Here is a 26,513-nt window from a genome sequence, read left to right as displayed (position 1 = left end):
GACCCCCCCCCCAGGAACAGGATTGGGGGGCATTTCAGACTGCTATGAGAAGAGAGGATGAGAAAGTCACAGTTTGTGAGCAGAAATTGTTCCACTCATGGGAAAACTCTGGTAGATCCATGCCACAGTTTTGATTTTCAGTATTTAATCCATCCGCTGAATGTACACTGAAAATATATTTTAATTTTCTTACCTCATTACATGCAGTAAATTTAAAAAAAATGACAGCAAGGACTACACCAATTGGGACAGAGCATTTCATTTTGCACAGTTCTACAAGGAAAGTCTGTTTGGTGAAATCTCCCATCCTCTCCAGATCTTGTCAGTATCTCATTAGTTAGTACACTCAACAGGAGGGGCAGACTCTAATACAAATACTGGAGCTACTGTATTTTGTTCTGCCAAGTTTTTGTCTCCTGATTGGTTCCATTCAGGTAAGTACCATTATTATCTTTATCAGCAGAGAAGGATAAACAAAATCAAACTTTAGGTCTGCTTAGAGTGACAGTTTTTTAAATTGTTCATTAACAGAATTTCACACCCTGATTACTGTTGCAATGCAATGCCAACTTTCTTGGTTAATGAATCTACTGATCTGTCTTTTAATATTGGCCGTAGTGCTACATCAGAGAAACCCGACTATGCATAAACTTCACATTCAGAATCTCCTATAGATGACAATTGGACTATTTTCTATTGAGTCAGTGCATTGAAATACTATTTTAAATACTGGATTTTAAACACTGCAGAAGAGGAATAGGATTTATTTTGTTGTTTTGATCCAATTTTAGTAATTTTTTTTAAAGACTGGAATAGTAGATTTCTTCCCCACATCATGTTTTTAAAACCAGTTGTTGCATTAATAGGAAGAAGTGCTTTAAACCACAAGCTACAAATAGTTCTCAACACTTCTTCCTATCAGACATGGGCCATACACTCAAATTCAAATACATGGGAGAAACTAGAAAGGAAAATATCTTGTTTGCTAGATTCTGAATATTTTTTCTACCTAACATTTGTATTAAAGAATTATTTAAAGCAATATACAAAATCTGTTCAGAACCCCTCCCAGTGAAAATGAATAGGAAGATGTTCTTTTCACTGAGGGTTTATTCCTAAGATATAACACTAAACATTGAACCTACTAACTTCATTCTGAGCAAACACAGTAATGATAGGAGTACAGTTTTAAAAACCAGTAGAACGGTTGTGTAGTGGTCAGTGTTGTGTAGTGTTGTGTAATGTTCAGAGCATTGGACTAGGATCTGGAAGATCCAGATTTGAATCCCCACTCTGTTAGGAGGCTTGCTGACTTTGGACCAGTCACACACTCTCAGCCCAACCTACTTTATAATGTTGTTATGAGGTTTAAATGGAGGAGAAAAGAATGATGTATGCAACTATGGATCCCCATTGGGAAGAAAAGCAGTGTATAAATGAAAACAAATAAACCCATTTCTTGTAGAAGCCAGCTGCACAATACTAATAGATTTCCCCCCCTGAGGAATTATTATGTACCTGTCATGATTTAATTACAGGAGAGGCTGAGGTCTGCACTCAACCAGCAATTCAGATTTCCTGATTAAATGAAATTGTTCCATCTCCTTCCACCATATCCCTTACTGAATAGTGCCTATAACATCATCAATGAAGTATAAAACAAAATCAAACTTTGGGTCTGCTTAGAGTGACAGGTTTTTTTAAATTGTTCATTAACAAAATTTCACACCCTGATTGAGATGATGCACAAGTCCTCGTATCCATGCCCATGCACCAGACATTTTGTTATTTTTAAGGGTTCAGTGTTTTGGAAAATTATACAATGTTATGAGGTTGATTCTAAGAAATAATTATATCAATCTAGGTTTTATTATACTGATATTGCATCATCTAATTACATTATATGCTACCAAATATTATTACACTAATTTATGCAAAGCCACAAGTTTGCAAAGACAGAAATCTCAGACTCAAATTTCCACCCCTCCCCCTATTCAAAGGGAAAAAAAAGGAAAGGTCCCCTGTGCAAGCACCAGTTGTTTCCGACTCTGGGGTGACGTTGCTTTCACAACGTTTTCAAGGCAGACTTTTTACGGGGTGGTTTGCCATTGCCTTCCCCAGGATGAAAGGCTGAGTCAACTTTGGGCCGGCTACCTGAATCCAGCTTCCGCCGGAATCGAATTCAGGTCATGAGCAGAGAGTTCAGACCACAGTACTGCAGTACTGCTGCTTTACCACTCTGCGCCACGGGGCCCCCTATTCAAACTCTAAAGGGATTCTGAATATGTCTTTTTTTAAAAAATCCAAAACCAAACAAGTATCTTTTTAGTCCTTTCGCATTCCTTCAGTATAAATATGCATACATATACCAACTGATTGCTTATATTGGTCTTTGTATATTTCTTTCTGTTTTCGAGTGTTCATATAACCCATTAAAAAGTGACTATCGTGATTAGGGTTGTCCCTCCTTTTCCCCAGCCTCCTGATGACTAGGTTTGCTAACCTCCAGTTGGAGCCTGGAGATCTGCTGGAATTATGACTTATCTCCAGATGATGGTGATGAGTTCCCCTGGAGAAAATAACTGGTTTGGAGAGTGAACTTTATGGCATTGTGCCCTACTGAGCTCCCCTCCTCAATGTCCACCCTCCTGAGACTCTAAACCTGCCTTGCAAATATCCAGGGATTTCTCAACCAGGAGTTAGTAACCCTACCTGATGGCAGCTCCGTGACTTTCAAGTTGCTCAAGCAGGGACACCTCAGTGGCTTCCCTGTCCCCTTCACCAAGAAGAGATGGGACAAACAATGATGCTTCTCAGCATCTTCGATGCTTTCTGAAAGGTGAGAATACCAGGATGTTGGCTTCTTTGCTGATTTGGGAGTCCTGGTCTCAGCATCCTCTACAGCTGGTGCTTTTTTTTCCTTCCCCCCCCAAAAAAAATGATTAATCAATAAGTCAGTCAGTCTGCCTGCCTGCCTGCCTACCTGTCAGTCAGTCAGTTTTTTGTTTTTCTTTGAAGCTCTTCTTATCCAGCACTTGGACATACAACTCTGGAGAAAATCAAAGAGGGACAAAAAGATTTTGCTTCTGTCCTCAACCAGATCACCCCTTCTACTGCAAGGCAACAGTAGAGTTTGATTTGGAAGAGAACATTGATATAGGCAAATGAATGAATTCTGAACACACTGTCTACTAACTGAGGACAATTTTCACTAATTTTCTCCTCCTACCTATAGAACATCGCTTTGAGCCCCCACCTCACCCCCTTGCGTTCCACCTACTACCAAGAATATCATTTCAGGGCATACTGCAGGCTGTGACAGGAGGAAGGGGAGACAGGAATTTTTCTTCTGTAAGCACCAAACCACAAGTGCCAGCTAGCATCCAAAGAGTCTCTCTCTTTTCAATGCCCCCCACCCCCGTGGTAGTTAGAATGAGTTATAATATACAAATGCTTACCACATCTCTTGTATATATAAATTATGTGTTACCTTTACAAAATATTTATCAAGTTCTCAATAGAAAAAATATGTAAAAGATTATTTTCAAATGTCTTCAAAGATGTATGTTTGTTTGGCTTCCCAGAGTGAAAACCAAAGTATATCTTTTTCATTATTCACAGAGGAACTGATAGGAAAAGTTAGATATGTTTTATAGTTCTACTAAACCACCATTAATTTGCAGGCTGTAGTTCATTTTGTGAATGACGGGTCCCTTCAAAAGTGCTCCCATTGGGACTCAGCCTTTTAACACTTTTATTTGTAAGAGACCTTTTTTGTATTTAGAATATAGAGCAGAAACATTTGTTCATGATTTTCTTTTCGGGACATTCCTAGAAAAAAAGATGCCCATCCTTTGGATGTTTAACTAACCGTGACAATGTGGTATTGATGGAGAAATGTTGGAAAATTTGTACCAAGTTGATAATGAGGTGCCAAACTGAATCATTAGCACATACGCTCATTACGGAGTTTGAGATTTAAGAAATGCAATTCGCAAGATTCATAACGTTCAACTAAAAGGAAAAGAAACCAGAAATAATATTAACAAAAGATATTTTGTTGTTCTTTTTGTAGAGATTCATGATAATAAGCAATTTATTTTTCATATTACTTCAACACCACTGATTTACTGTTTTTGATTTTTTTAAAAAATGGCTTTACTGTCTTTGTAATGTGATTTGGAGTGGCAAAATTGTATGTGTAGAAAAATCAGTGTTTATTCTTAAATACAAAATATATTAAGATTTAAAGAGTGCAATGGACACATACAGCATCATATGATGTACGACAGTGCCTGCTTTAAGGTTTGTTCCTGGCCCACTAAAATCAATGGTACAAAACAAAGGTAATAAGTGGAAGAAACAAATGCAATATTAAGGCAATGAAAATAAATGAGGCTTTTAAGATGAAAAAGGCTGCATATTCCTAGGTTGGATGGGACTTGCAAATAAATGCTGTTAATAATTTAATTTAATTTAATTTTATCATATCCCATGTTTCTTCCTAATGGGAATCCAAAGCAGCTTATCATAATGTTCCACTTTCCTCCACCATATCCTCATACAACTCTGTGAAGATTAGGTTTGAGAGAGTGTGCTGGGCCCAAGTTCACCTAGCCAAGTTCCATAACACGGTAGGGATTTGAACTCAGTTCTTCCAGGTCGTAGTCTGACACATTAGTCACTACACCATGCCAACTCTGTCTCTGTTGGTAAAGGAACACTTGCCAGCAAAGCAGCTGTGACATCAATGGCTGTCTGAACAGATCACCTGACCAAGCCACTCCTAGTGACACCCTCACCTCAGTTTGACCACCACACCTACTGGGTATGGTCTCTATACCGGGCCATACCAGCTCCTGTGGGATGAGGTGGCCAATGCTTTGCACAAATAGCTTCGCCACAGCTTTGGCAGAAGTCAGTCCTTGGCTACTAGTCCTTGGCTAGTAGGTATCAGAGCTGCAGACCTTAGGTGGCCTTGTGGCTTAGGATTCTGTCATGTTGACTCAAGGTAGCCACAGTATTTTGGTGTGGAGAGCCAGTTTGGTGTAGTGGTTAAGTGTGCGGACCCTCACCTGGGAGAACCGGGTTTGATTCCCCACTCCTCCATTTGCACCTGCTAGCATGGCCTTGGGTCAGCCATAGCTCTGGCAGAGGTTGTCCTTGAAAGGGCAGCTGCTGTGAGAGCCCTCTCCAGCCCCACCCACCTCACAGGGTTTTCTGTTGTGGGGGAGGAAGGTAAAGGAGATTGTGAGCTGCTCTGAGACTCTTCGGAGTGGAGGGTGGGATATAAATCCAATATCTTCTTCTTCTACTACTATTTTCACAGCAAACATCTGCCTACCTGTTTTGTTCCTACCACCAGCTGTCATTGTGGGTGGAAGCTTTACCTCTTCATGGCCTCAAATGTGACAAGGATTTCATGGTGTTTGGGGTGTTAGAGTCCACAGGTAGGACTGAGCAATAGAGAATGGGTCTCATGGGTAGTTATGGAAGGGCAGGAGAAAGACACTTTCATGTACCCTCAGTGAACCTGCATGTGGGCTCTTGGGGCTTTACCATTCTGGTCTGGTGTGGGGATGCTGAGAATTTCATCTCAAATGTGAGCTGATTACCAGGTTGAATATCCACTGAACAGGTTTGCATTTTTTTTTTTAAATGCTGGCACAAGAATGCTGGCAATGCAAAGAGATTGGCAGCCATTAATACACTTATGATTGATTTGTGTGATTCGTGACTGATTAACTCATTTAAAAATTGTGTGCTAATGGGAAATGGGGGAGCAAAGCTATTGGACTATGTGAGAATGCAGAAAAAAGATGATTGTGCTGTACTGCTAGGAAGGAACAGGGTGAAGCAATCTGCCCAGCATCCACGAACAGGTCATGGAACAAACCCTCCATCAAAAAAATGGCTCCCTGATTATGATTGACAAACAGGACATAAGCTGAAACTGCAGGTGTTTGAGCATCCAAAGTCTGGTGTTTGAATGGGTACCATGTGTGCATCAAATTATTTTATTTGTACTCTAGTGTGGAGTGAGTAGGTGGGTGGACTAGGTCACATGACATATATCCTTTGAAGCAGGAGTCGTTTTGTAGAAAAACAGGTGGTGGTGGAGCTCATCCAGGGATTGTTAGGCAGCTGCACCTACTATTCAATGGACAAGCTGGGAAGGAAGAGGTGAAACTCTCAGAAAGGTTCATGAGCTGAGCTCCTGTGAGCTCCTGCTGAAACCGAGGCCTGCTTTGAAGGTTGTTGATTGTGGGAGCTGTGCTGTCATTGGCCATTTACTGTGAAATAACATGTGTAGTATTCCACTTACTGGCTGTACCTCCTGGGTATCAATGAACCTGTTTCATCAATGGAAGAGGAGTGGAATAGACCCTTCCATCAATGCTATTCCACAGGGCATGGCATTTTAAAGCCTTACAATCTCTCTCTCTGTGATCTGACATCCATGGAGAACTTCTGGTCAGGCGAGGCAAAGCAGGGATAGCAAGAAAAACAATGTCTGGCAGAGTAAGCAGGCAAGGAAAGGCACAACAAAGCAATTAGCCATTAGCCTGGAGGGGGAAAAAAGAGTTTAGGTTGTCCTGCAGGTCACTTTGTCATGGGCTCCACCCAACAGGGGAAAAGATGGTGTTGACATTTTAATTGTGCTCCTTTAGAGATCACCTAAGGACACTTCCCTGTTGTCCTAGAAATTGTATTTGAAATTTTTGGAGTTCAAGTGTCATGGATCTCAAATTACAAAGGACACCAATGATTTCACGGTAAAGGATGTCTTTTTGTGTAGCTTCTTTAATCTGAGTTTTCACGTTTGCTGGGAAGCAAAATGCTGATTGATCTTCTAGCCTCGTCTTACTTTAGAGTCAGGGCCTGCCAGACTCTGCTTTTAGGTTCATAGGATACCCAAAAAGAAGACCAGACTGAGCCTGGCAACCAGTGAGAGGGTAGGGATGGTGACATGAGTGCAATGATGTTACTTCTGGGTATAACTCAAAAGTGACAATGTAGGAATCACCAAAAACTCTGGTAATTCCCAGAGCTATCTATTATCATACTTGTGATGCCAGTGAGTTTTTCATTTTTTAAAAATTATTCCCCACCATCACTTTAAACAGCAGTGGGGAATGGAACTAGAGACGCAGGCCTTGAGTCTGAGATAAAGAGGGCACATAAAAGACATTTATGGAGTTCAGTGAAGATTTGCTATCCTGTTTATTTATTTGATTCATTCATACCCCAATGTGGGCCCCAGCTTAAACAGTTTGCATCATTCTCCTCTCCTCCATTTTGTTCTCACAACAACCCTATGAAGTAGGTTATGCTGAGAGAATGTGACTGGCCTAAGGTCATCCAGCAAGTTTCCATAGCAGAAGTGGATTCGAACCTCAGATATTAATCTAGCATTCTTAAACACTAAACCACACTGGCTGTTCACATCATACAGTAGTCTTCTATATGTATATCCACTGCATGCCTATCAGTGTGTTTCTTAGTTATTCAGACACTTTGTTCAATAATTAGCAACAATGAATCAAAAGTAATTAAGTAGTGAGAGGCACCCGGCATTTAAATTCACAATATGGCCATATGTCATTCTAGATATTATTAATGGGAACATGCTTAGACAAACCTTGCTCGCTATATTTCTTCGAGGCCTGATTAAATGTAATGTTGGTGGGGCAGAAGAACTTGCCCATGTTATATGGTACATGCCTAGCCTTTTGTTAGACTTTGGCCTAAATCATATGTGTGCAATGCTAGCATACCAAAGATCTATAGCCTAGGTGGATGTTTGTGCTGGCATGCTAATACTGATATGTGTAGCAGGACTGCAGAAAAAGGGGGGGGGAGTGTTTGCTGTTTGACATATTGTATTAGTAATAATAATAATAATATTATTTATTTATTTTATTTATATTAGTAACGTTTTCTGTCCTGCCACTCACAGGTTTAAATCAGGCCAGAAGCATTCTCCTGTGATTTTATTAATATTGTTAAATTTATATTATTAATTGGTCTGGTCTGAAAACTTTATGTTACCATTGCTGTTATACTTTGTTGGAATGGAGAAATAACTTCCCGTGGAAAAACTTTATGACAGTGAAGAAACTAAATGGATACTATATACATTTCTCATAATGTTTGCATATAGTATTCCCCATACAGTTTAACTTATTTGTTTAAAACAGGGGTGTCAAACATGCACCCTAGGGGCCAAATCAGGCCCTCAGAGGGCTCCTATCAGCCCCCTGAGCAACTGGCTGTCATCTGCTTCCTTCTCCCTCTCTCTTGCTTCCTTCTGCATAACAGCTTGCTTTGCAAGGCTTGCTCAATCGCACCAGAGCAAAACCTCTATATTCTCTATTGGTTGAATCTTCTCCCTTGGGGAGGAAGGGGGGAAGGTAGAGCTTGTTTTTTCAGGCTCTCTCAATCTCACAGCAGAGCTACTGAGCCAGGCCTCTCTCCCTTCTGTTAGCTGAGGCTCCTCCCCATCCGGCTCCCCTGGGGAAGGAAGGAAAGAGCCATTGTCAGCAGGGGAAAAAGCACACTGAAACCTTAGGACTGCACTTAGTGGGTTCACTAAGAACACAATGTAGCTTTTGAGATTTTTTAAAATATGCATCACTTACTGTTGCCAGAATATTATGAATGTTGTTGCTCATAAATATTCAGCGTTGTCAGTAACTCTATACTAAGATTTGAGTTAGTAAGCAGTGAAGTGGCCAAGTTTGCAGAAGACACTAAATTGTTCAGGGTGGTGAGAACCAGAGAGGATTGTGAGGAACTCCAAAGGGATCTGTGGAGGCTGGGTGAGTGGGCGTCAACATGGCAGATGAGGTTCAATGTGGCCAAGTGCAAAGTAATGCACATTGGGGCCAAGAATCCCAGCTACAGATACAAGTTGATGGGTTGTGAACTCGCAGAGACTGACCAAGAGAGAGAGAGATCTTGGGGTCGTGGTAGATAACTCACTGAAAATGTCAAGACAGTGTGCATTTGCAATAAAAAAGGCCAACACCATGCTCGGAATTCTTAGAAAGGAAATTGAAAACAAATCAGCCAGTATCATAATGCCCCTGTATAAATAGATGGTATTTGGAATACTGTGTACAATTCTGGTCACCACACCTCAAAAAGGATATTATAGCATTGGAAAAAGTCCAGAAAAGGGCAACTTGAATGATTAAAGGTTTGGAACATTTTCCCTATGAAGAAAGGTTAAAATGCTTGGGGCTCTTTAGCTTGGAGAAGTGTCGACTGCGGGGTGACATGATAGAGGTTTACAAGATTATGCATGGGATGGAGAAAGTAGAGAAAGAAGTACTTTTCTCCCTTTCCCACAATACAAGAACTCGTGGGCATTCAATGAAATTGCTGAGCAGTCAGGTTGAAAGGAAGTCCTTCTTCACCCAAAGGGTGATTAACATGTGGAATTCACTGCCACAGGAGGTGGCGGTGGCTGCAAGCATAGCCAGCTTCAAGGGGGAATTGGATAAAAATATGGAGCAGGGGTCCATCAGTGGCTATTAGCCACAATGTATATATACATTGCCGGTTCTAGTTGTCACATTTTTGCCTAAAGTTTCTTTCTCTCTCTCTCTTTCCATTGAGGAAGTTATCCCCAAATTATCAGAAAAACAGCATACTATGCGCCATCTGTGGATCAAATGGATAGCAATCGAGGTGTGGCTTATTATGAATGATGGAGATTGTATCTTGCCAACAAAAGCACCAGTATTTCACAACAAACCCTTTGTAGTTCTCTGGAATGCACCAACTGAACGATGTCGTCTGCGCTACAATGTGGATTTACATCTTGATGTTTTCGACATCATATCAAATGCCAATGAGACTCTAAGTGGGTCTAGTGTGACGATATTTTACCATACTCACTTGGGGTACTATCCCTATTTTTCAGACTACGGGAACCCCATCAACGGAGGGATACCACAAAATGAGAATCTTACCAGGCATCTCACCAAAGCCAAGACTGATATTAATCAATTCATACCTATGAGGAAATTCCGTGGACTTGCAGTCATTGACTGGGAAAACTGGAGGCCCCAGTGGGACAGAAATTGGGGTAATAAGACCATTTACCGAAATAAGTCTCTTGAACTTGTCAGACAGCGCTATCCACAGTGGTCAGAGGACAAAATCAGAAGAGTTGCTAAGAATGAATTTGAAAAAGCTGGGCAAAAATTTATGAATAGTACCCTCCTTCTGGCTGAACATACGAGGCCAAGTGGGCTGTGGGGTTACTATCTATACCCAGACTGTTATAATTATAATTACAAGGATGACCCAGCTGCATACACAGGCGAATGTCCACCTATTGAAACATCACGTAATAATGACTTGCTTTGGTTGTGGAAGGAAAGTACTGCCCTGTATCCTTCCATATATCTGGATTCCTTACTGAAATCAAACCCAAATGCCTTAAAATTTGTGCGCTATCGGGTTAAAGAAGCATTACGTATTGCAGCAATGGGTAGAAAAGACTACACCTTACCTGTTTTTGTTTACTCTAGGCCATTTTATGCCTATACATTTGATGTTTTGACGGAGGTAAGAGCACATCATATATTGGAATCATACAGCTTTCTAGGACTTGCCTCTATGTTTCTTTTCCTGTCCCTCTTGCAGGGTCAAAGCCATAAGGGGCATAGAGGGCAGTGCCTTTTTAGAAATATCCCATGCCCCATCTCTAAATTCTCAGCTATTTTTTTTAAAGAAATAAAGTCTCTAGCTCTTTTCTTTAATGAAATATAAGGAGAAATGGGCAAGGGATTTCCCATCAAAATGTTTGGGAAGGAATGTGAAAGGGGAAATTGCAGGAGGGCTCTGAAGCTGGGCAAATTAATCTCTTCCTGTCTGAATTCATTCTCAAATACTGAGTTCAGTTCTGTTTTCTCCTTGGGCCCTTTGCTTCTTTCGTCTTTATTTCTCTCTGCTTTAATACCACCAATGACAAGAGAGAATACTGAGCAAAAAATCCAAATGAACCTTATGTTATTTTTTGGTTTTAGAAGGTCACCATGCTGGTCTGCAGTAGAAGTGCTAGATCCAATTCCAGTAGCACCTTAGAGACCATCAAGGTATTTGGGGTATAAGCCTTTGAAAATCAAAGCTTCCTGTCCAAGACTCTCAAAAGCTTATACACTGAAAATCTTGTTGGTCTCTAAATTGCTAATGGACTTGCGTCCATTTTGGGGATGCTTCCTCTATCTGCCGTGAGAACTTTGCCTCAACAGTAGGTCTGACGATGGGGAAGGGAACAGGAACAAATTTGATTGCCCGCTGTTACTTAGCTCGTCATCAGTTTTAATCAACAATTGCAAGCCACACTATTGCAACATACCTGTGCACTTCTGAGCATGTGCAGAATGTCTTTTCCTTACCAATGAAAACCCATTATCAAGATTTAATCCTCACCTCCCTCCAAATCTGAGATTAGGGCTATAGGATGGAAGATACACAATTCTCAGGCAGGTTTAAACTCTGGAACACTCACTACAGAAACGAAATATGCTCCTGCAGAAGGCCAAAGGGATGAGAGGTCATAACAGGCAGGCAGTTTCCAGTCACTTCACTTCTCGCTGCAAAAAATCAGCTCAGGGAGGCATCTAAATAAAATTCAGCCTAGAATAATATCAGCTTCATATGCCCAGAGTGCAATTGCTTTGTAGAGTGCTCTCCATCACTATGCAGTAATCTTACGTCCAAATAACTGGTATTAGGAAAGAATGGCTCTGTTGGAAAAGAGTGATTTATGGGCAGGTGTAAATCTGGAATCTCTCATTTTTGTCATTAAAGCACTGAATAATAGCTATCTTCCTTACTGCCAACCTTTCTCAGTGCAGTTTTAGGACTGGACTGGGAAGTTAAAACAGCCTGGTACTTTAAAAGGTCACTCAGCAAAAACATAGCCAGTAGAGTTGCCAATCTTGTTTCAACAAGATTGGTCCAGGAGATCCAATTCTATAAGCTCAATAGAAGGTGCCCCATCCTCTATTATTTCCATTCAAGGGAAGGCATTTAAAAGGAACACAGTCCCTTTAAATATGATGGCCAGAACTCCCTTCGGAGTTCAGTTGTGCTTGTCAAAACCTTGCTCCTGGCTCCACCCCCAAAGTCCCCAGATATTTCCTGAGTTGGACCTGGCAACTCTACTGGCCAGTGGAACCAGCAATGGTTGTTGGCTCACAAATTGCCTCCCATTTTTGGTGGTAGGGCAGCCAGGTCTCCTGCTATAGCATTGCCAGGCTTCTGCTGTCTGCTCTCTAGTTACTCTATGGTGGATGAACAGGACCAAATAATGCACTCTACATTGGCCCTACCTCGAATACAACCCAGAAACTGAAACCAGTTGGGCTTGCTGTAAGCCTGTTGGCACACCAGTAGCTGGTGGAAAAAAGAATTTTAAAAACCACACACACAGAGTCAGGGACAGCATGACATCACACCTTGGTTTTCCCTATAAGTGACATCATGCCTCTCTAGGAATTGCTGAAAACATTATAGTTTTGCATTGAACTTACAGCAATTCCTAAAGAGGCATGATATCACTTTTTGGAGGGGGTTCCCTGAAGGCACACTATCACTGACAGCTAGCTCTCCATGTGCCTGTACCCCACCCCAGTCTTCTGCTGGTTGCCAGGCAATTTTTTAAAATTTCGATTTGATTGATCCAATGCAAGGCCTGGAAACCCTACATCTGGTTTCAGCATGTGACAGTCTTACTATTGTCAAGGGCTAGCTGACAGGACCACAGCTATATTAGTTGCCAGTTTTTCTGAATTTTGTTCAAAGGGCTGGTTCTGACATTTAAAGCCCTTCATGGCCTAATGCCACATATCTAACCATTGCTTTCCATTTGTACCTATGTGCCAATTGTTACCCTCAGGTTGCCACTTACTAGCTGTTCCCATACTGGTGGCACTGGCAAGATCCCATCATAGCTATCTATCATATCTTCCACTCTATGGAGCAGGATCCCAAGGTGGTGAAGAGACATGCTGCTTTTAGGAGGACTGCAAAGCCATTTTATTTGCTAAGGCTTTAGTAGGCTGTAAGCTGCAGACATTTTAAAGGGGAAGGGGGTTATTTGGGGTTTTATTGCATTTTGCATATTTTCCATTTGAATCTGCAAGCCACCTTGAGCCATGAAGAATACTTAAATATCCAGGCCAAAATGTGATGGCCGCACAAATTACGTAGTTGTTCAGCATACATTCTCAGAAATGTGTCAGGGAATGGAGATGTTAGATTTATGATCAAAGACCCAAAGAAGAATCTTTGTCTGAGTCTTCTGAACTGGTGATGGTAAGCTGGTGAGAAGAACCTGCAGGTGGGATGATGGAACAACTGGAAGTAAAGGTGCTGAGGTTACAGGTGAATTAGTTGAGGTCAGCACCGAGCCAGTTGCAGTCTGGAGAATGGTACCTTCTTGTGGTATCTCAAGGCTGAGTTCCGAGAAGTCTCACTTCTTGAGATAATAGGTGATGATGGTGAATTCATATATCATGACAGGTATTTATACAGCAGTCTTGGAGTAGGACAGTCAAGCTCTAGAACAGATTATTGAACAATGATCCCCATCCTTGTTACTCAGTCTGTATTCATCTCTCCATTGGTGAAGGTGGGAAGGGGAATGTGAGAGGTGATGATCCCAGGGATACAGATCCAAACCATGGTCAGTATCAGTCTGAATAATAATCCCAGGCTCTTGGAGAAAAATACTGAGAATTATCTGAACCTCTTGGAGATTGACCTCTGAGTGACTGGCCTCTTGAAGACTCATAGGTACTAAGCGGTACAGTTATGCATACCTGGTTTCATACCCTTTGAAGAACCTACAAGCTGTACATCTGGAGATAGGCCTTGGTCTGTGGTGCGTATCCTGGGAACTGGAATTAATTTTAGAGCTTATCTAGTTCCAATTACAGAAGCAGTTCTGAATCCTGAGATGATAGGTACTTTGGTGGTCTCAGCATAGTCATCTCAGAACTTTTTGTCATGGTGAGCATCAAAGGAGAGACAGTCAATTGTGTGTTCAGAGCTGAAGTCTCCTGATGTTCTTGGGATTTATGTTTGCCCTTCCTTTTCCTCCTGAGGAGGAATGTGTCAGTGCTTTAGCTTCAAAGGCATTGGTTCATTATCACAGTTACCTCCTGTAGTATGTTTAACCCACCTTTCACTTTTAGATTGACTTCAGAAAACTCAGAAGTGTGTCAGCAGAATATTTACACTGTAGGTTCAGTATTGATATTAATTTATAATCTGTTACACCTCAACTAACCTTTATTGGGGAATATTAATATTTTTTATTTCAAAATGGTGAGTCTACGAGAGGTGAGGTGAGCAAGTGTCAATGTTTACGGAGATAGACCACTGAAAATCCATTGGTTAATAATGGATTTTATTATAGGTATTGGTTTTCAAATAGTTACATCCCAATCAAACAATTTCAAGCATACAAGAGGAATACAGTGGTTAGCTGAATAAGTATGGATGGGGGGAGAGGTGATACAATACCTAGATCTTGCAGAGTAGGCTCAGTCAGAGGAAACACAAGGCCTCTGGAGGGAGATTTCTCTTGAGGGGGAGGGGGTGAAGGCAGGAGGGGATGGAGAAAATCCTAATCTTGACAGGTAGGATTGCCTGTTTTCTAGGATAAATTACGTCACATCAAGCGATTCAATTACCCAATGAGGAAGCAGAATGTCACACCAATGGAAAATCAGAGTGTCATATGTGGAATATCCAGTCAGAGATCATTGTGTCATAGACCCATACCCCAACAGAGGAATTTTAATTACACTGGCGGAATGACTTTTTATGGCCGTTTTTCCAAACTTATTCCTCTGAAGCTCCCCCAAAGTGATAGATTCCTCTTTTAATGTCAAACATGGATAGGCATCCATCAAGTGTTCAGGAGATTGGTTGACTTTGATAGCCTTAGCATAATTAAAGAAAAATAGAAATTTTGTTAAAAGTCAGATTCCCTGGCAGAAATGTGAGACCAGTTTACAGGTATACCACACATTCACAACAAGATGGCCACCTAACCTTTAGCCTTTGTGTTTCTGCTGTCTTGCCCTGAAGAATAACAGAACATATATATACAAGCCATTTATTTGTGTTGCAGGAGTCCTGGTAACCCTTATTTTTTTATGTTTTGATAACAGGACTTAAAATGATGCCAAAAGAAGTGAAGGAACTTTTACAGCTCTGCCCACTACATGTCCCTCTCTGGGCCTGGAATTCTTCATTTCCAGGAGCAGAAAGATGGATGCTCCTTAACCTTTCAGCATGGCCACCACGTCTGTCCAGCCTGTGAACCAGACTTGAAATTATTCCAGCCTGCCTGGGGCCTGGAAGGAACTGGATTTTTCTCCCTTATGTGCAAGAAAGACCATTCCAATTCAAATGGGCATTGCTGTGTCATATTAATATTCTAGGGTTACATTGCAATATCACATTCCAGGGGTGCATGGCTTGGGAATCAGTACAGGGGTGTCTTTCTGGATATCGCAGTTACCTCCTGTAGTATGTTTAACCTACTTTCACTTTTAGATTGACTTTGAAAACTCAGAAGTGTGTCAGGAGAATATTTACACTGTAGGTTCAGTATAGATATTAATTTATAGCAAGACTTGAAAAATATAATTCTTCAACGAGTATTTACTTTCCTTTAGACATAAAATAAGCATGGTCTTGGATCCACCAGAGGATTCCCACAAATGGAAGCGAGGCAGTTTTTCCCCAATTATGTCTCCTGATGCAAACTACTGACTCCCTTCTTATGTAATTCTTTTATGCAGGCATTGTGAGGTGTAATGAGAGACAAGGAGGCCACACTCCACTGACAAATATCTCTTCTGTTTGTAGAGATTCTCCAATGATTCCAAGCCATAATGATCACATAACAAAAAAAAGTATAATGCTTCAAAGAAAGATATTGGCAGGTTCTTAACCTGGAAGAACATAACTAGTGGATCCTATGCCCATTCACAAGTTCCACTGAGCACAATCTGAAGTCTTCTTCCAGCCTAAGGTGACTCTCCCAGTGCAGGAAGAGTCAACAAATCTGGAGGAAAGCTCCTCAGGGAATGGTTAGATCCACCCCACTAATCTTTATCCCAGAATCTTATCATCAGCTTCTTAACACTGTTCTAAGTAGTCAGGAATGAGGTGCTGATTCTGATATGCCTTAACTGCTTTGGGCTCACAGTCTATTTATTATTTTCCCAGTTAGCCCAGGAAAGAACATCATTCATATTTACACAAAGAAAAAGGCTTCTGACTTACTTTTTGACAATAGATCTTTGGAACTTAAGACACAAAACAACAGAACCTTACTCAGCCAAAGACAAATTGTCTACTTTAACTACCAGTACTGTTTTGGATATTTGTCCCTCCTAATATTCTTTTTTTAACATTACTTTTGCAACCAATCATTAAATACTGTCTGGCTCAGTTTAAAATTAAATTTGTTCCAGTTTTATCTTAGACATCTAGATGTCTGTGTGTTCGGCTTCTTTTCCCTAGCTGCAGATTCCTTAAGGGTTTTTGTAGCAACAGAGAGTTCATCAGTAAAAACTTCGTGATAGGTGATTTAAGCATATAGCTAACCCATTATTTCACATGCTTTGATATTGCTTCAGTGACTAGCTAGCAAAAATGTATGATGTCTCTCTTCCTTTGATAAAGTCAGTATCTGTGGGCTTTGATTATTCCTGTTCTCTACTGATTTCCTTGCTGCAATTGAGAAAACAGAATGGCAAGAAAACATTGATAAAAAAGCGGAACTGGGTAAAGGATCAATTAAGACATATGTTGATTATTGACTAGGTAATCAACATATGTCTTAATTGATCCTTTACCCAGTAATGGTTTCAGAGATGTCATGACTGAGTGGGACAGGGTGATAGAATGGTTGGAGACTGAGGCATACCATCAAATACCAGCAAAGCACACTCTCCTAGAATTGCTGTAAAATGAGTGGAGTAATTAAATGGCGTCTGTCTGGTGACTCTTGATAGCAAGAGCCAGATTAAGCCATCTAAACAGGACAAGGTAATGGCTGCAGTTATCTGTGAAATAGAAGTTGCCACCACACTATAAGTACTGTACTTCTAAAAGTGATCCATTCTACTTCAGACTATTGGGGTGGCAAATTACATGCTGGCAAGAAAGGGAAGTAGAAAAAACTAAAGAGAAGATGACAAAGGTTGGGAAATTAATATGGTAAAGACATTTCATGGACAACCCAAAGACAGAAAATGTTGGATGATGCTGAAGAAAAGAAATGAGTGGGAAAGTGTGACTCTGCTTGCACAACAGCATTCTTCCTCTGAAGTAGAGAAGGAGCCCTTCTTAGCTCTAGAAAGATCCAAATGGAACTCTGCACAAGCATGGGGTCCATACGTGTGCCCGCACAAAACCCACAAACAAATACATCTAAAAATCTCTGTAGAATATCAGTTGTATTAGGTCATTTGGATCAAGCACATTTTGAAGGCTAACCATGGTTGCCTTTGGAATGTCAGAAGCTAGAGTGAAATCCTCAGGGGCAGTTTGATTGCACAGCACAAATGAAATGAATGAACTACTACTAACGTGGTGAGTACTAAAAGTTAATATGAATGTAGAGAAATGAAGTAGAATAATAAAACAAATCAATTATCTAGTGAAGGTGGTGAAAAGTGCCATCTAGCAGCTGATTTATCGCGACCCTTATCATAGGGTTTTCAAGGCAAGAGGCACGCAGAGGTAGTTTGCTATCGCCTGTCTCTGCAAAGAGACTCTGGACATCTTTGGTGGTCTCCCATCCAAATACTAAATAGGACCGACCCTGCTTAACTTCTGAGTTCTGACAAGATTGCCTAACCTGGGCCATCCCAGTTCAGGCAACAACCTAGTACAGAGGAACAATTATAGACCATGATATTACATGTGCAGCACTGAACATCAGGAATTCTTTCTGTAGATCCACCTTCTGTATGTGAGTGTGAATGAGAGCATACAGAACTGCACTCATGCCACATTCTGGCATATATATAAAATAAAGCCCTTTTCATTAAACACAAAACTTCCTAGATTTTAGCCTTATCCTCATGCTAGCTACATGTCAGCTATTCTAGCGGATATCTTATTTTGATAGAATCATTGGCAGGGGTGACTTTCCTGTAAAGCAATAAGCGAATTGTCTGTATGTTTGCTGTATCAGAATGTGATCACTTGATTTTTATACTTTTCATGATACTTTTGCTTTGGTTGGAAGAAAAGGTCATTTATTTTTTAGCTAGCTGAAGGTGGCATGAAAGAGGCATTATTGGTGTGCACATCCTACTGATATCTGTGGGAAAGGGGTTTTGCATGGTCGTTTCGTTGCTTTAAAAATCTGCCAAAGGAGGTAGAGAGTTGGGCAAATAAATAAATGGGTGTGTGAATCATGGGCAATGGTGCCTCTGCTCTGGCTCTTTGTTCAGTGTACATGATGATGTACTATATTATGCATGTTCTTCAATTTTCAGGAAGACTTGGTACATACTATCGGTGAAAGCGCTGCACAGGGGGCAGCAGGAGTTGTCCTTTGGGGAAGTATCCAGTATGCCAGCTCCAGGGTGAGTGAGTGTGGGTTAAGGTTAAGGAATCTCCACCAGCTAAATGGCACAAGAGTTCTTTGAACGCCCAAGACCTCGTAACGCTGTCACTTTCCATTATCTTTACTGGGTTGAAACCGTACCATGAGAAGTTAGGATTCCTTCTGGGAATTGTTAATGTCGTGATCTAACCAGATATAGAAACCATCTTCTTGTATAGTAAGCTCTCACACACTATTAGTATATTCAGAAAGCAGATGTAGTATTTGTGGGTTGATGGCAATGTTGCCTTGTGGTAAAAAACACTCTTCCATCTGAGTCAGAAATAATGATGTTGGGGCAAAATTAGGAGGCACCTTGTTCAAATGTCCATGCACATTACCTTGATTACACTATGTAATAGTAGACAGGAGAAAGTGTGAAAAATCTAATGAAAGGCACTGTACGATGTTATCTGCAATGAAGGTCCCATTTGCGCTTTGAGTTATCACTAGATCATGCAGTAACAGCATGCAGACTAAAGAGTCTGACAGAATTTCTTTCAGAGCCAACACAGATTCATGGATGAGATGGTCAAGAAAAGGAACGCAGTGGTTAGTTGGGAGTTTAAAAAGACAGAGATGAGAAAGAACTGATGGGGATCAGAAGGGAACATTTCGGATCATTTTTGGAATTAACAACTCATGTCATACACGAAGCGTTCATACACCTGAGGCTCTTCCACATTACTGAAAATTAGAGATGTTGTGAATTTTGCCACAAACTTGTTTGACTGTCATATTTACTGTATTTGAAAGTGGCTACCAGCTGTGGGCCAATTATTGAGTTTATTTGGTTCATGCCAATCAGCTGTGAACACCTGCTGAACCAGTTTGCATAGGGTTTCCTCAAAGCTATGCACATGCAAAGATGCTGCCAATTCAAACTGATCACCAGCCATGAGTGTCACTAAGAATTACTTAGCTGAACATCAAAATACAACATTTATTGTTTATATGATTTTGTCAGTGATTTGTCTATTTAAACAATTGCCTGCTGAGCAAAGAAAGTTACTCAGCAAGGATCGGGAAGGGGGAGGATAACTGTAATGGAGTAGTGTCATACATTCAAAATGAATACTCACAATTCCAAAAGCAGCAAGGCTTCTTAGGCCTAGCTATATCCCCACTGATATTACTGAGCTTAGAACTTTTGCTGATTGATGGGTCCTAGAAGATTTCCTGAAGCCTGGCTCTGTGCTGAGCCCTTCCTGCTATCAATCTTTCCCAAACTTACTACAGGGGTAGGGGTAGAGAGCTTCCAAGAACCACAGTAAGAACACTGTCTCAGTGTTCATATCCTACAACAGAGGAAATATGGACTAGGTCTGTCAGTCCCAGGTTGGGAAATTCCTGGAGATATGAAAGGTAGAGTCTGGAGAGGGGGGATGTTGGGGAGAGCCATGTTGGGGAGGGACGGTGGCTCAGTGGTAGAGCATCTGCTTGGGAAGCAGAAGGTCCCAGGTTCAATCCCCGGCATCTCCAAAAAAGGGTCCAGGCAAATAGGTGTGAAAAACCTCAGCTTGAGACCCTGGAGAGCCGCTGCTTGTCTGAGAAGACAATACTGACTTTGATGGACCAAGGGTCTGATTTAGTATAAGGCAGCTTCATATGTTCATATGAGAGGAGAAACTTTAGCAGAGTATAATGCCATAAATCCCACCTTCCAAAGCAGCCATTTTCTCTGGGGGAACTGATCTCTGTTGCCTGAAGATCAGTTGAAATCTTAGGAGATCTCCAGCCCAGCCACAACCTGGAGGTTGGCACCCCTATATACCCTAATTGAGTCCCAATAAACTTCTCTGCCTTTCTTAAAAACCAGGAAGAATGAAGGGTGTTGATTTTGAGGTTAGGGATGCCATCTCTAGACAGACAAAACTCTAATACCTGGAAACCAAGCCTGGAGGCTTCAAGCAGTGGATAAAGCCATGAAGATTTGAGGGACGTAGTACATGTTTATAGGAGATCGACAGTAAAAAGAGGCCACAGAGAACTCTCCATTTGGCTAAGATGCAAAGACATAGAACCAGCCTTGAAACAATATATCCATACATGATACACATGATTGTACCACTTTAGTACAGTTTTTGGCATTTTGATTACCTGCCCGCTGTGATGCGGTCAGAGGCGTCACTAGGGTGGGTTGCACCCTGGGGTCTAACTGATTCAAGTCACACCCCCCATTGGGCATCACCCCTTTTGGAGGGCTGCGTCACCCCCTCCGCATACAACCCTGCCCACTTCACATGGCCCCTCCCTCATCCGTAATCCAAGATACCAGTTTTGCAGCATTTAAGTTTCCCCCACTCACCCCCACACGCTTTTAGCTGAGCCGGCGGCAGCGCGGCCCCGGTTTCAGAATCCCGGCCAGCCCACACACAGCAGCAGCATTCTAGTCCCAGGGCCAGCCCCTTCCTGTTGGGGGGGGGACCATGGCTCAGTGCCTGGGGCCAATGAAAATGCTCTGGGGGAGGGCCGATGGCCCCCTTGGCCCCACCCTAGTGACGCCGCTGGATGCGGTTGCAGCCCAGTTGATTTCTTGACCCTTCTGATCAATTGTTTCGATAGCTATTTGGACACAGTGTGAATTACTTAGAAACTCATTTGTCATATTTGTTTTCTTTTAGGATAGCTGTACAGCTGTGAAAGATTACATAGATGGTACCTTGGGGCATTACATCCTAAATGTGACCTCTGCAGCCAAGCTTTGCAGTAAAGTCCTCTGTAAAAAGAACGGGAGATGTATTCGTAAAACCGGCAAATGGAATGCCTTTCTGCATTTGCCTTCTGACAGTTTTAAGATGCACCTCAAAACCACGCGCAGAGGGGAGAAAATGTGCGCGACGGGGAAGTTGACAAAGGAGGATACAAGGAACTTGAGGCAGAAATTCAGGTGCCAGTGTTACAAGGGCTGGACGGGCAATTTTTGTCAGCTGCCAGTTTTCCGAAAAAGTGGCAAATATTTTGCGGAGAAAAGCAAAGCAGATCTATTCCCGTATTCAAAATTTTACTACCAAAATCTTGTTGAGAAATGGTATTCCAGTCAAACGGCAACCAAAAAAGCAGAAAAACATTTCTTAAATATGGACTAGTGTTCTTGGACTGTTAGTTTGATTTATACTAGGGCAATAATCAGCCATCTTACTGTAATATCAGAAACCTGAGTTTTCCTTGTTGGTTTTCTCTAGAGGCTAGGCAAGGGCAGTGGTTTTCTATGGAAATGTACCCAAAAAGACACTGAACAGCAGGAAAGGCAATGCCTGGCCATGGGCTAAGGCAGGGGTGGCTAAACTGTGGCTCAGGAGCGACATGGGGCTCTTTCACACATATTGTGCGGCTCACAGAGGTTGAGGAGGAACTTAATGCATGCTTATTCTCAAGTAAGCATGCTTAACATCGGGATCTCAGTCAGCCTCTGAGTGCTGACCAGGGCTTTTGGGTAGAAAAAGCACAGCAGGAACTCATTTGCATATTAGGCCACACCCCCTGATGTCACCATTGTTTCACGCAGGGCTTTTTGTGGAAAAAGCCAGCAGGAACTCATTTGCATATTAGTCACACCCCCTGACACCAAGCCAGCCAGAACTGTGTTCCTGCTCAAAAAAAGCCCTGGCGCTGACCCATAGGAAAGTGACTATTTCCACCAGGTGTGGAGCAGGGAAGGAGGGGGGGGGAAGCTCTTATCCTCCACCACAGAGCTTCCCTGGAGACCTAGAGCAAGGAATGAGAATGCAAGATCCGAAGGTGCCACTGGAAGGAGGAACAGAATTAAAGAAGGCTGCGCAGGGTTCCCCCTTAGTTTCATAGCTCATGTCGGAGCTGAATTTACTAACCTTGATGTCAAGGCAAAGAGAGATGCAGAATGATGCAAATTATGGTCGGTGATTTATATGGTACATGTGTGTTTCTTTCTCCCACTGGTGCCAAAAATAATTCCCTAACCTTTCCCTATGCTGGTTTTATGGGGACTGTTATTCCCAGCTTTTGTGTTTTTTTTAAAGTCTCTTTCTAGTATGGTTGTGTTGCAAAGTGGATACATATGTATTTTATCTTTGTGTGGAAATAAAGTATCAAGAGTTTTAATAAGGATGTGTGTGTAAAGATGTGTGTTCATGCCCTGCAGCTCTCAAACATCTGAAGTTTATTCTATGTGGCTCTTACGTTAAACAAGTTTAGCCACCCCTGGGATAAGGCTTCTTCTAACTTCTGTCTGGCGTCTTGGGCAGCGGATGTGAAAGTACTTTTATCCACAAGCAGATCAGGTTTCTCTGCTTGTAGCTTCTCTGGTTTTTGAGCCTGTAGCTCAAGTTTTGTATTGGCCTCCCTAGCAAGGTTTACACAGTCATTCAGGGCAACCCAAAGGCCCCAGGCTGTGCATGTATCTTGCCTAGAACCCTGCAACATTTTCCTCTTATACTGTACCTGGAAACCATCATGCAGCATGTGCAGGGGGTCAGGGCACTTGAAGGAGATCAACTCCCCCAGATTCTGACCTTTCTTTACCATCCACTTCTCTAATTTGTCCAAACTAGGGTCTTGCTTGAACATGGAAAAAAGTATGCACTTGATATTCTAAAACCAAGTACTCGTGTATGTTGGGACCCTGTGAAGACTCTACGGCTCAGTGGGAAGGAGGAGGTTTGAGCAGGAGAGGGGAGCCCCCTGTCCATTTCACTGGCATTCAGCCCTAAGGCCCTTAATGAATCAGTGCACCATAACCCAGTGCCCTGGATTGTGAACACAAGTGGGGATGTTCAGCTCAGGAATGGGGAAGATTTTAAAGAGACCTTGGCTCTGCTGTCTGCTAGAGTGACATGAGGGGAAATGAACTCTGAGGAACTCACAGCTGTCGCTCTGCTGGGGTTTATGAGCAGCAGGGGCAAGAGGGTCATCAGGAACCAAACTGAGCCAAGTGGTCCAAATTCAAAATGCCAATTTTTTTTAAAAAAAGGGAAGGGTACCTTGCTCTGCAGTCCGGTCAAATTGCTAATCCCTAATGAGTCTGTCGCCATGGCAGGTGCTCAGAACTTTTTCTTCCCTAAGGGAGTGTCCCTTGGGGATTAATGTGATGGTATTGGGAGTCTCCCCCCCCCTTTACTGTGAAATGGACAGTGTTGGAAGTCCACCCCCCCCCCCCCGTGCAGCTGATTCTGGGGAATCCTAGGTATTAATGGGACTCCTGCTGTGTTACTTGAGTCTTAGAAAGATCCTTTCCTAGCTGCAAACCAACCCTGATCAACCCAAAACAAGGGAAGTGAGGGACCAGACCAGACATCACCCTCTTGCATTCTGAAAAACCTCATGGCTGCTTGCACAGACTCATGGACCAATTGGTGTGGCTCAATTACATGGGCTCTACTCTGCAATTTTGACTTTGGCATGCAGATGTGGGTTTTCTAAACTCTTGTTCTTCACTTGTGAATTTTGTTTTTATTCATGGTGTTCCTTCAGCAACAGCAATTAGTCTGACCAGCAACCGTTGAAGATGTGGAATTACATCCTATTACTCTACCACAGTGGCCCCCAACCTTATTGAGCTTGCAGGCACTTTTAGATTTTGAGAACAGATAGCAGGTACTAATCACAAAATGACCACCATGGCTGGGTCCAATCCCAAATCACTGGGAGGCACCACAAAATGTCCGGGGGTTCCAAATCAAGCATCTTCCTTCAATGAAGGTGTAACCTATGGAATTTATGGAGACAATGCCAAATAAATAAATAAATATTTATTAAAGAACTGAGGGAAAATTCACATCTATGACAGTGGGATCCCACCTTGTGACATTTGCAGTGTTGAGAATACCAACAAACCCAGTTCAGCAAAACTTTATACTGAAACAGCGATTATTTATATATAACAATCATGACAATTCAGGCCTGTTGATTTTTCTTTTTGAGAGACTTGGGGTCTCAGTCCTTCTGACTTCTATGGTGGAAGTGCTCCTTCCTGTACGTCAGGCCTTCTAGTCTAGAAGGGAAATTTTCTATAATATCCATTTTATATAAGCTCAACAACAATCAAAATATAGACTAATAATTAATAGAAACACAACCCTCCCTTTCAGCAAATATTATAGAAAATTCTCATACCTAGAACAAAATATAAATATTCACAGCAAGGAGTGCTTCTGTGGTGGGAGTTCTCCCTCCTGTACTTCAGGCCTTCTAGTCTAGAAAGGAAATCGCACTTTTTTTTTCTTATAGGGAAAAGCCCTATTCTGAAGCTCCCTCTAATTGAGTCAGGGTTACAAAGACACTCTGTACAGACACAAAGAACTCTTCTGAAGCAATTCTTGCTCCAAGGAGACAAGGGGCGTTTTCGCACTGACCTTACTCGGTAGTGACGCCCCTCTTCACCGTGCAGGATCTGCGCGGATTTCGCACTAATTGCCGCGGAGCACCCGGAAGAGCCGGAAAGTCCCGCGGCTTTTGCGGCGCAAATGGAAACCGCCAAAAACCAGTTTCCATTTGCGCTGCAAAAGCCGCGGGACTTTCCGGCTCTTCCGGGTGCTCCGCGGCAATTAGTGCGAAATCCGCGCAGATCCTGTGCGGTGAAGAGGGGCGTCGCTGCCGAGTAAGGTCAGTGCGAAAACGCCCAAGAAGAAATCCAGGATTAGCTCTTTGCTTTGGGGAAGAAAGAAGTAAGTGTCAGAAAATACATGTTGAGGATTAGTGCCCTGCAGCCTTTTTTTTGTGAATTCCCACCCACTGATAACAGGTACACTGTTTTTGGATGCATATTAGGTCTACTTTCTAACAGCCTGTGAAAAAAAGTTTGTTCATCTAAGGTACAATTGTGTGAAATAGTTCCACAAGGTCTCTGCTACCAACCCAATGCATTCGTACATTATACTAAGAGAACGCAGATCATTCATAGAGGAGTGGTTCATCCATGGCTACTCATCATGGTGAGTAAAGAGAACCTCCATATTCAGAGGCAATAAAAACCCAGTGCTTTGTGCCCTGTTTGTTTGGTCCTTCAGGGAAACTGGCATTGCATATACAAAGGCAGTAGTGTTTCAGCAGCACATCATCATATGTTGAGCTTGCCAATTCACAGTGTATTGTTAAGAGGATAAGCATTTTTAAGATAATCCAGAAAACCTCCATCCATGTTACAGGAAAGAATAACTGAAGATGAACATCTCTTGTCTACAAGACAGTCAGTGAATCTAGAGCAGAGAATATTAGAATCTCAGGCAGTGTAGATTATTCAAGAAAATGAGACTCATACCGTTCCCTTCTGCATAGTCATCCCATTATCTTGCTCTCTCACTTTAGCTCTTCCACAGAAACCTCCAACCATGCATTATTTCTGCCTCACTCCCTCTCTCTTACATACACAATCCCCTGCCCCCTTCTCCTGCTGCTGGCTTCCTCAGTCTTCCCTCTCTGGACAGCAAAATGCTCTTGCTACTTTTGCAAGAGCAGAAGGCTGTGAGTTTGATCGGAGGGGAAGCCACATCAAAACTAGCATGCTTGCTAGATAGTGGCTGGCTGCCACCACTACTGCTCATAGGATAAATGGGCTGAGGCCAAGATGGCTGACATTGCTGTCGCTGCTGAAAGTGTGCTGGCATCTCAGCAAAGCCCCATCAGACAGCTGCCCCTGTGGTGATCTGAAGATCATCTAGCCATACTGTCCACAAATAAATCCTTTTTTTCTGAGTCTGCAAAACCAAAGTGAGAAATGGCAGACTCACAAAAGCCATCTGTGCAGCTAAAACTTCCCCAACAGGGTTGTGAAGAGTGGCCATAGCCCTATTAAAAATAGACCTTAACACTAATTCTGCCTTCAAGGGATGTTTCATGCCAACCCCTCATACCAACCCCTTGCCCTACAGTGGAG

The 26,513-nt window shown here is 42.1% G+C and overlaps 1 protein-coding gene across 1 annotated transcript; it reads left to right on the top strand.

Moving 5' to 3' along the window:
• The first annotated feature begins 9,659 nt into the window (after positions 1–9,659).
• LOC132575707 (hyaluronidase-4-like) lies at positions 9,660–21,753 on the top strand. Its single transcript, XM_060244399.1, has 3 exons — positions 9,660–10,581; positions 18,555–18,644; positions 21,289–21,753. Exons 1-3 carry the CDS (start codon positions 9,661–9,663, stop codon positions 21,751–21,753), a joined length of 1,476 nt encoding a protein of 491 aa, XP_060100382.1. The 5' UTR covers position 9,660.
• Positions 21,754–26,513: the final 4,760 nt, after the last annotated feature.

This window comes from Heteronotia binoei, chromosome 8 (assembly GCF_032191835.1).
Source record: "Heteronotia binoei isolate CCM8104 ecotype False Entrance Well chromosome 8, APGP_CSIRO_Hbin_v1, whole genome shotgun sequence".
Lineage (NCBI taxonomy): Eukaryota > Metazoa > Chordata > Lepidosauria > Squamata > Gekkonidae > Heteronotia > Heteronotia binoei.
Note: the sequence above shows the minus strand (reverse complement) of the source record. Positions and strands in the feature narration are given on the sequence as shown.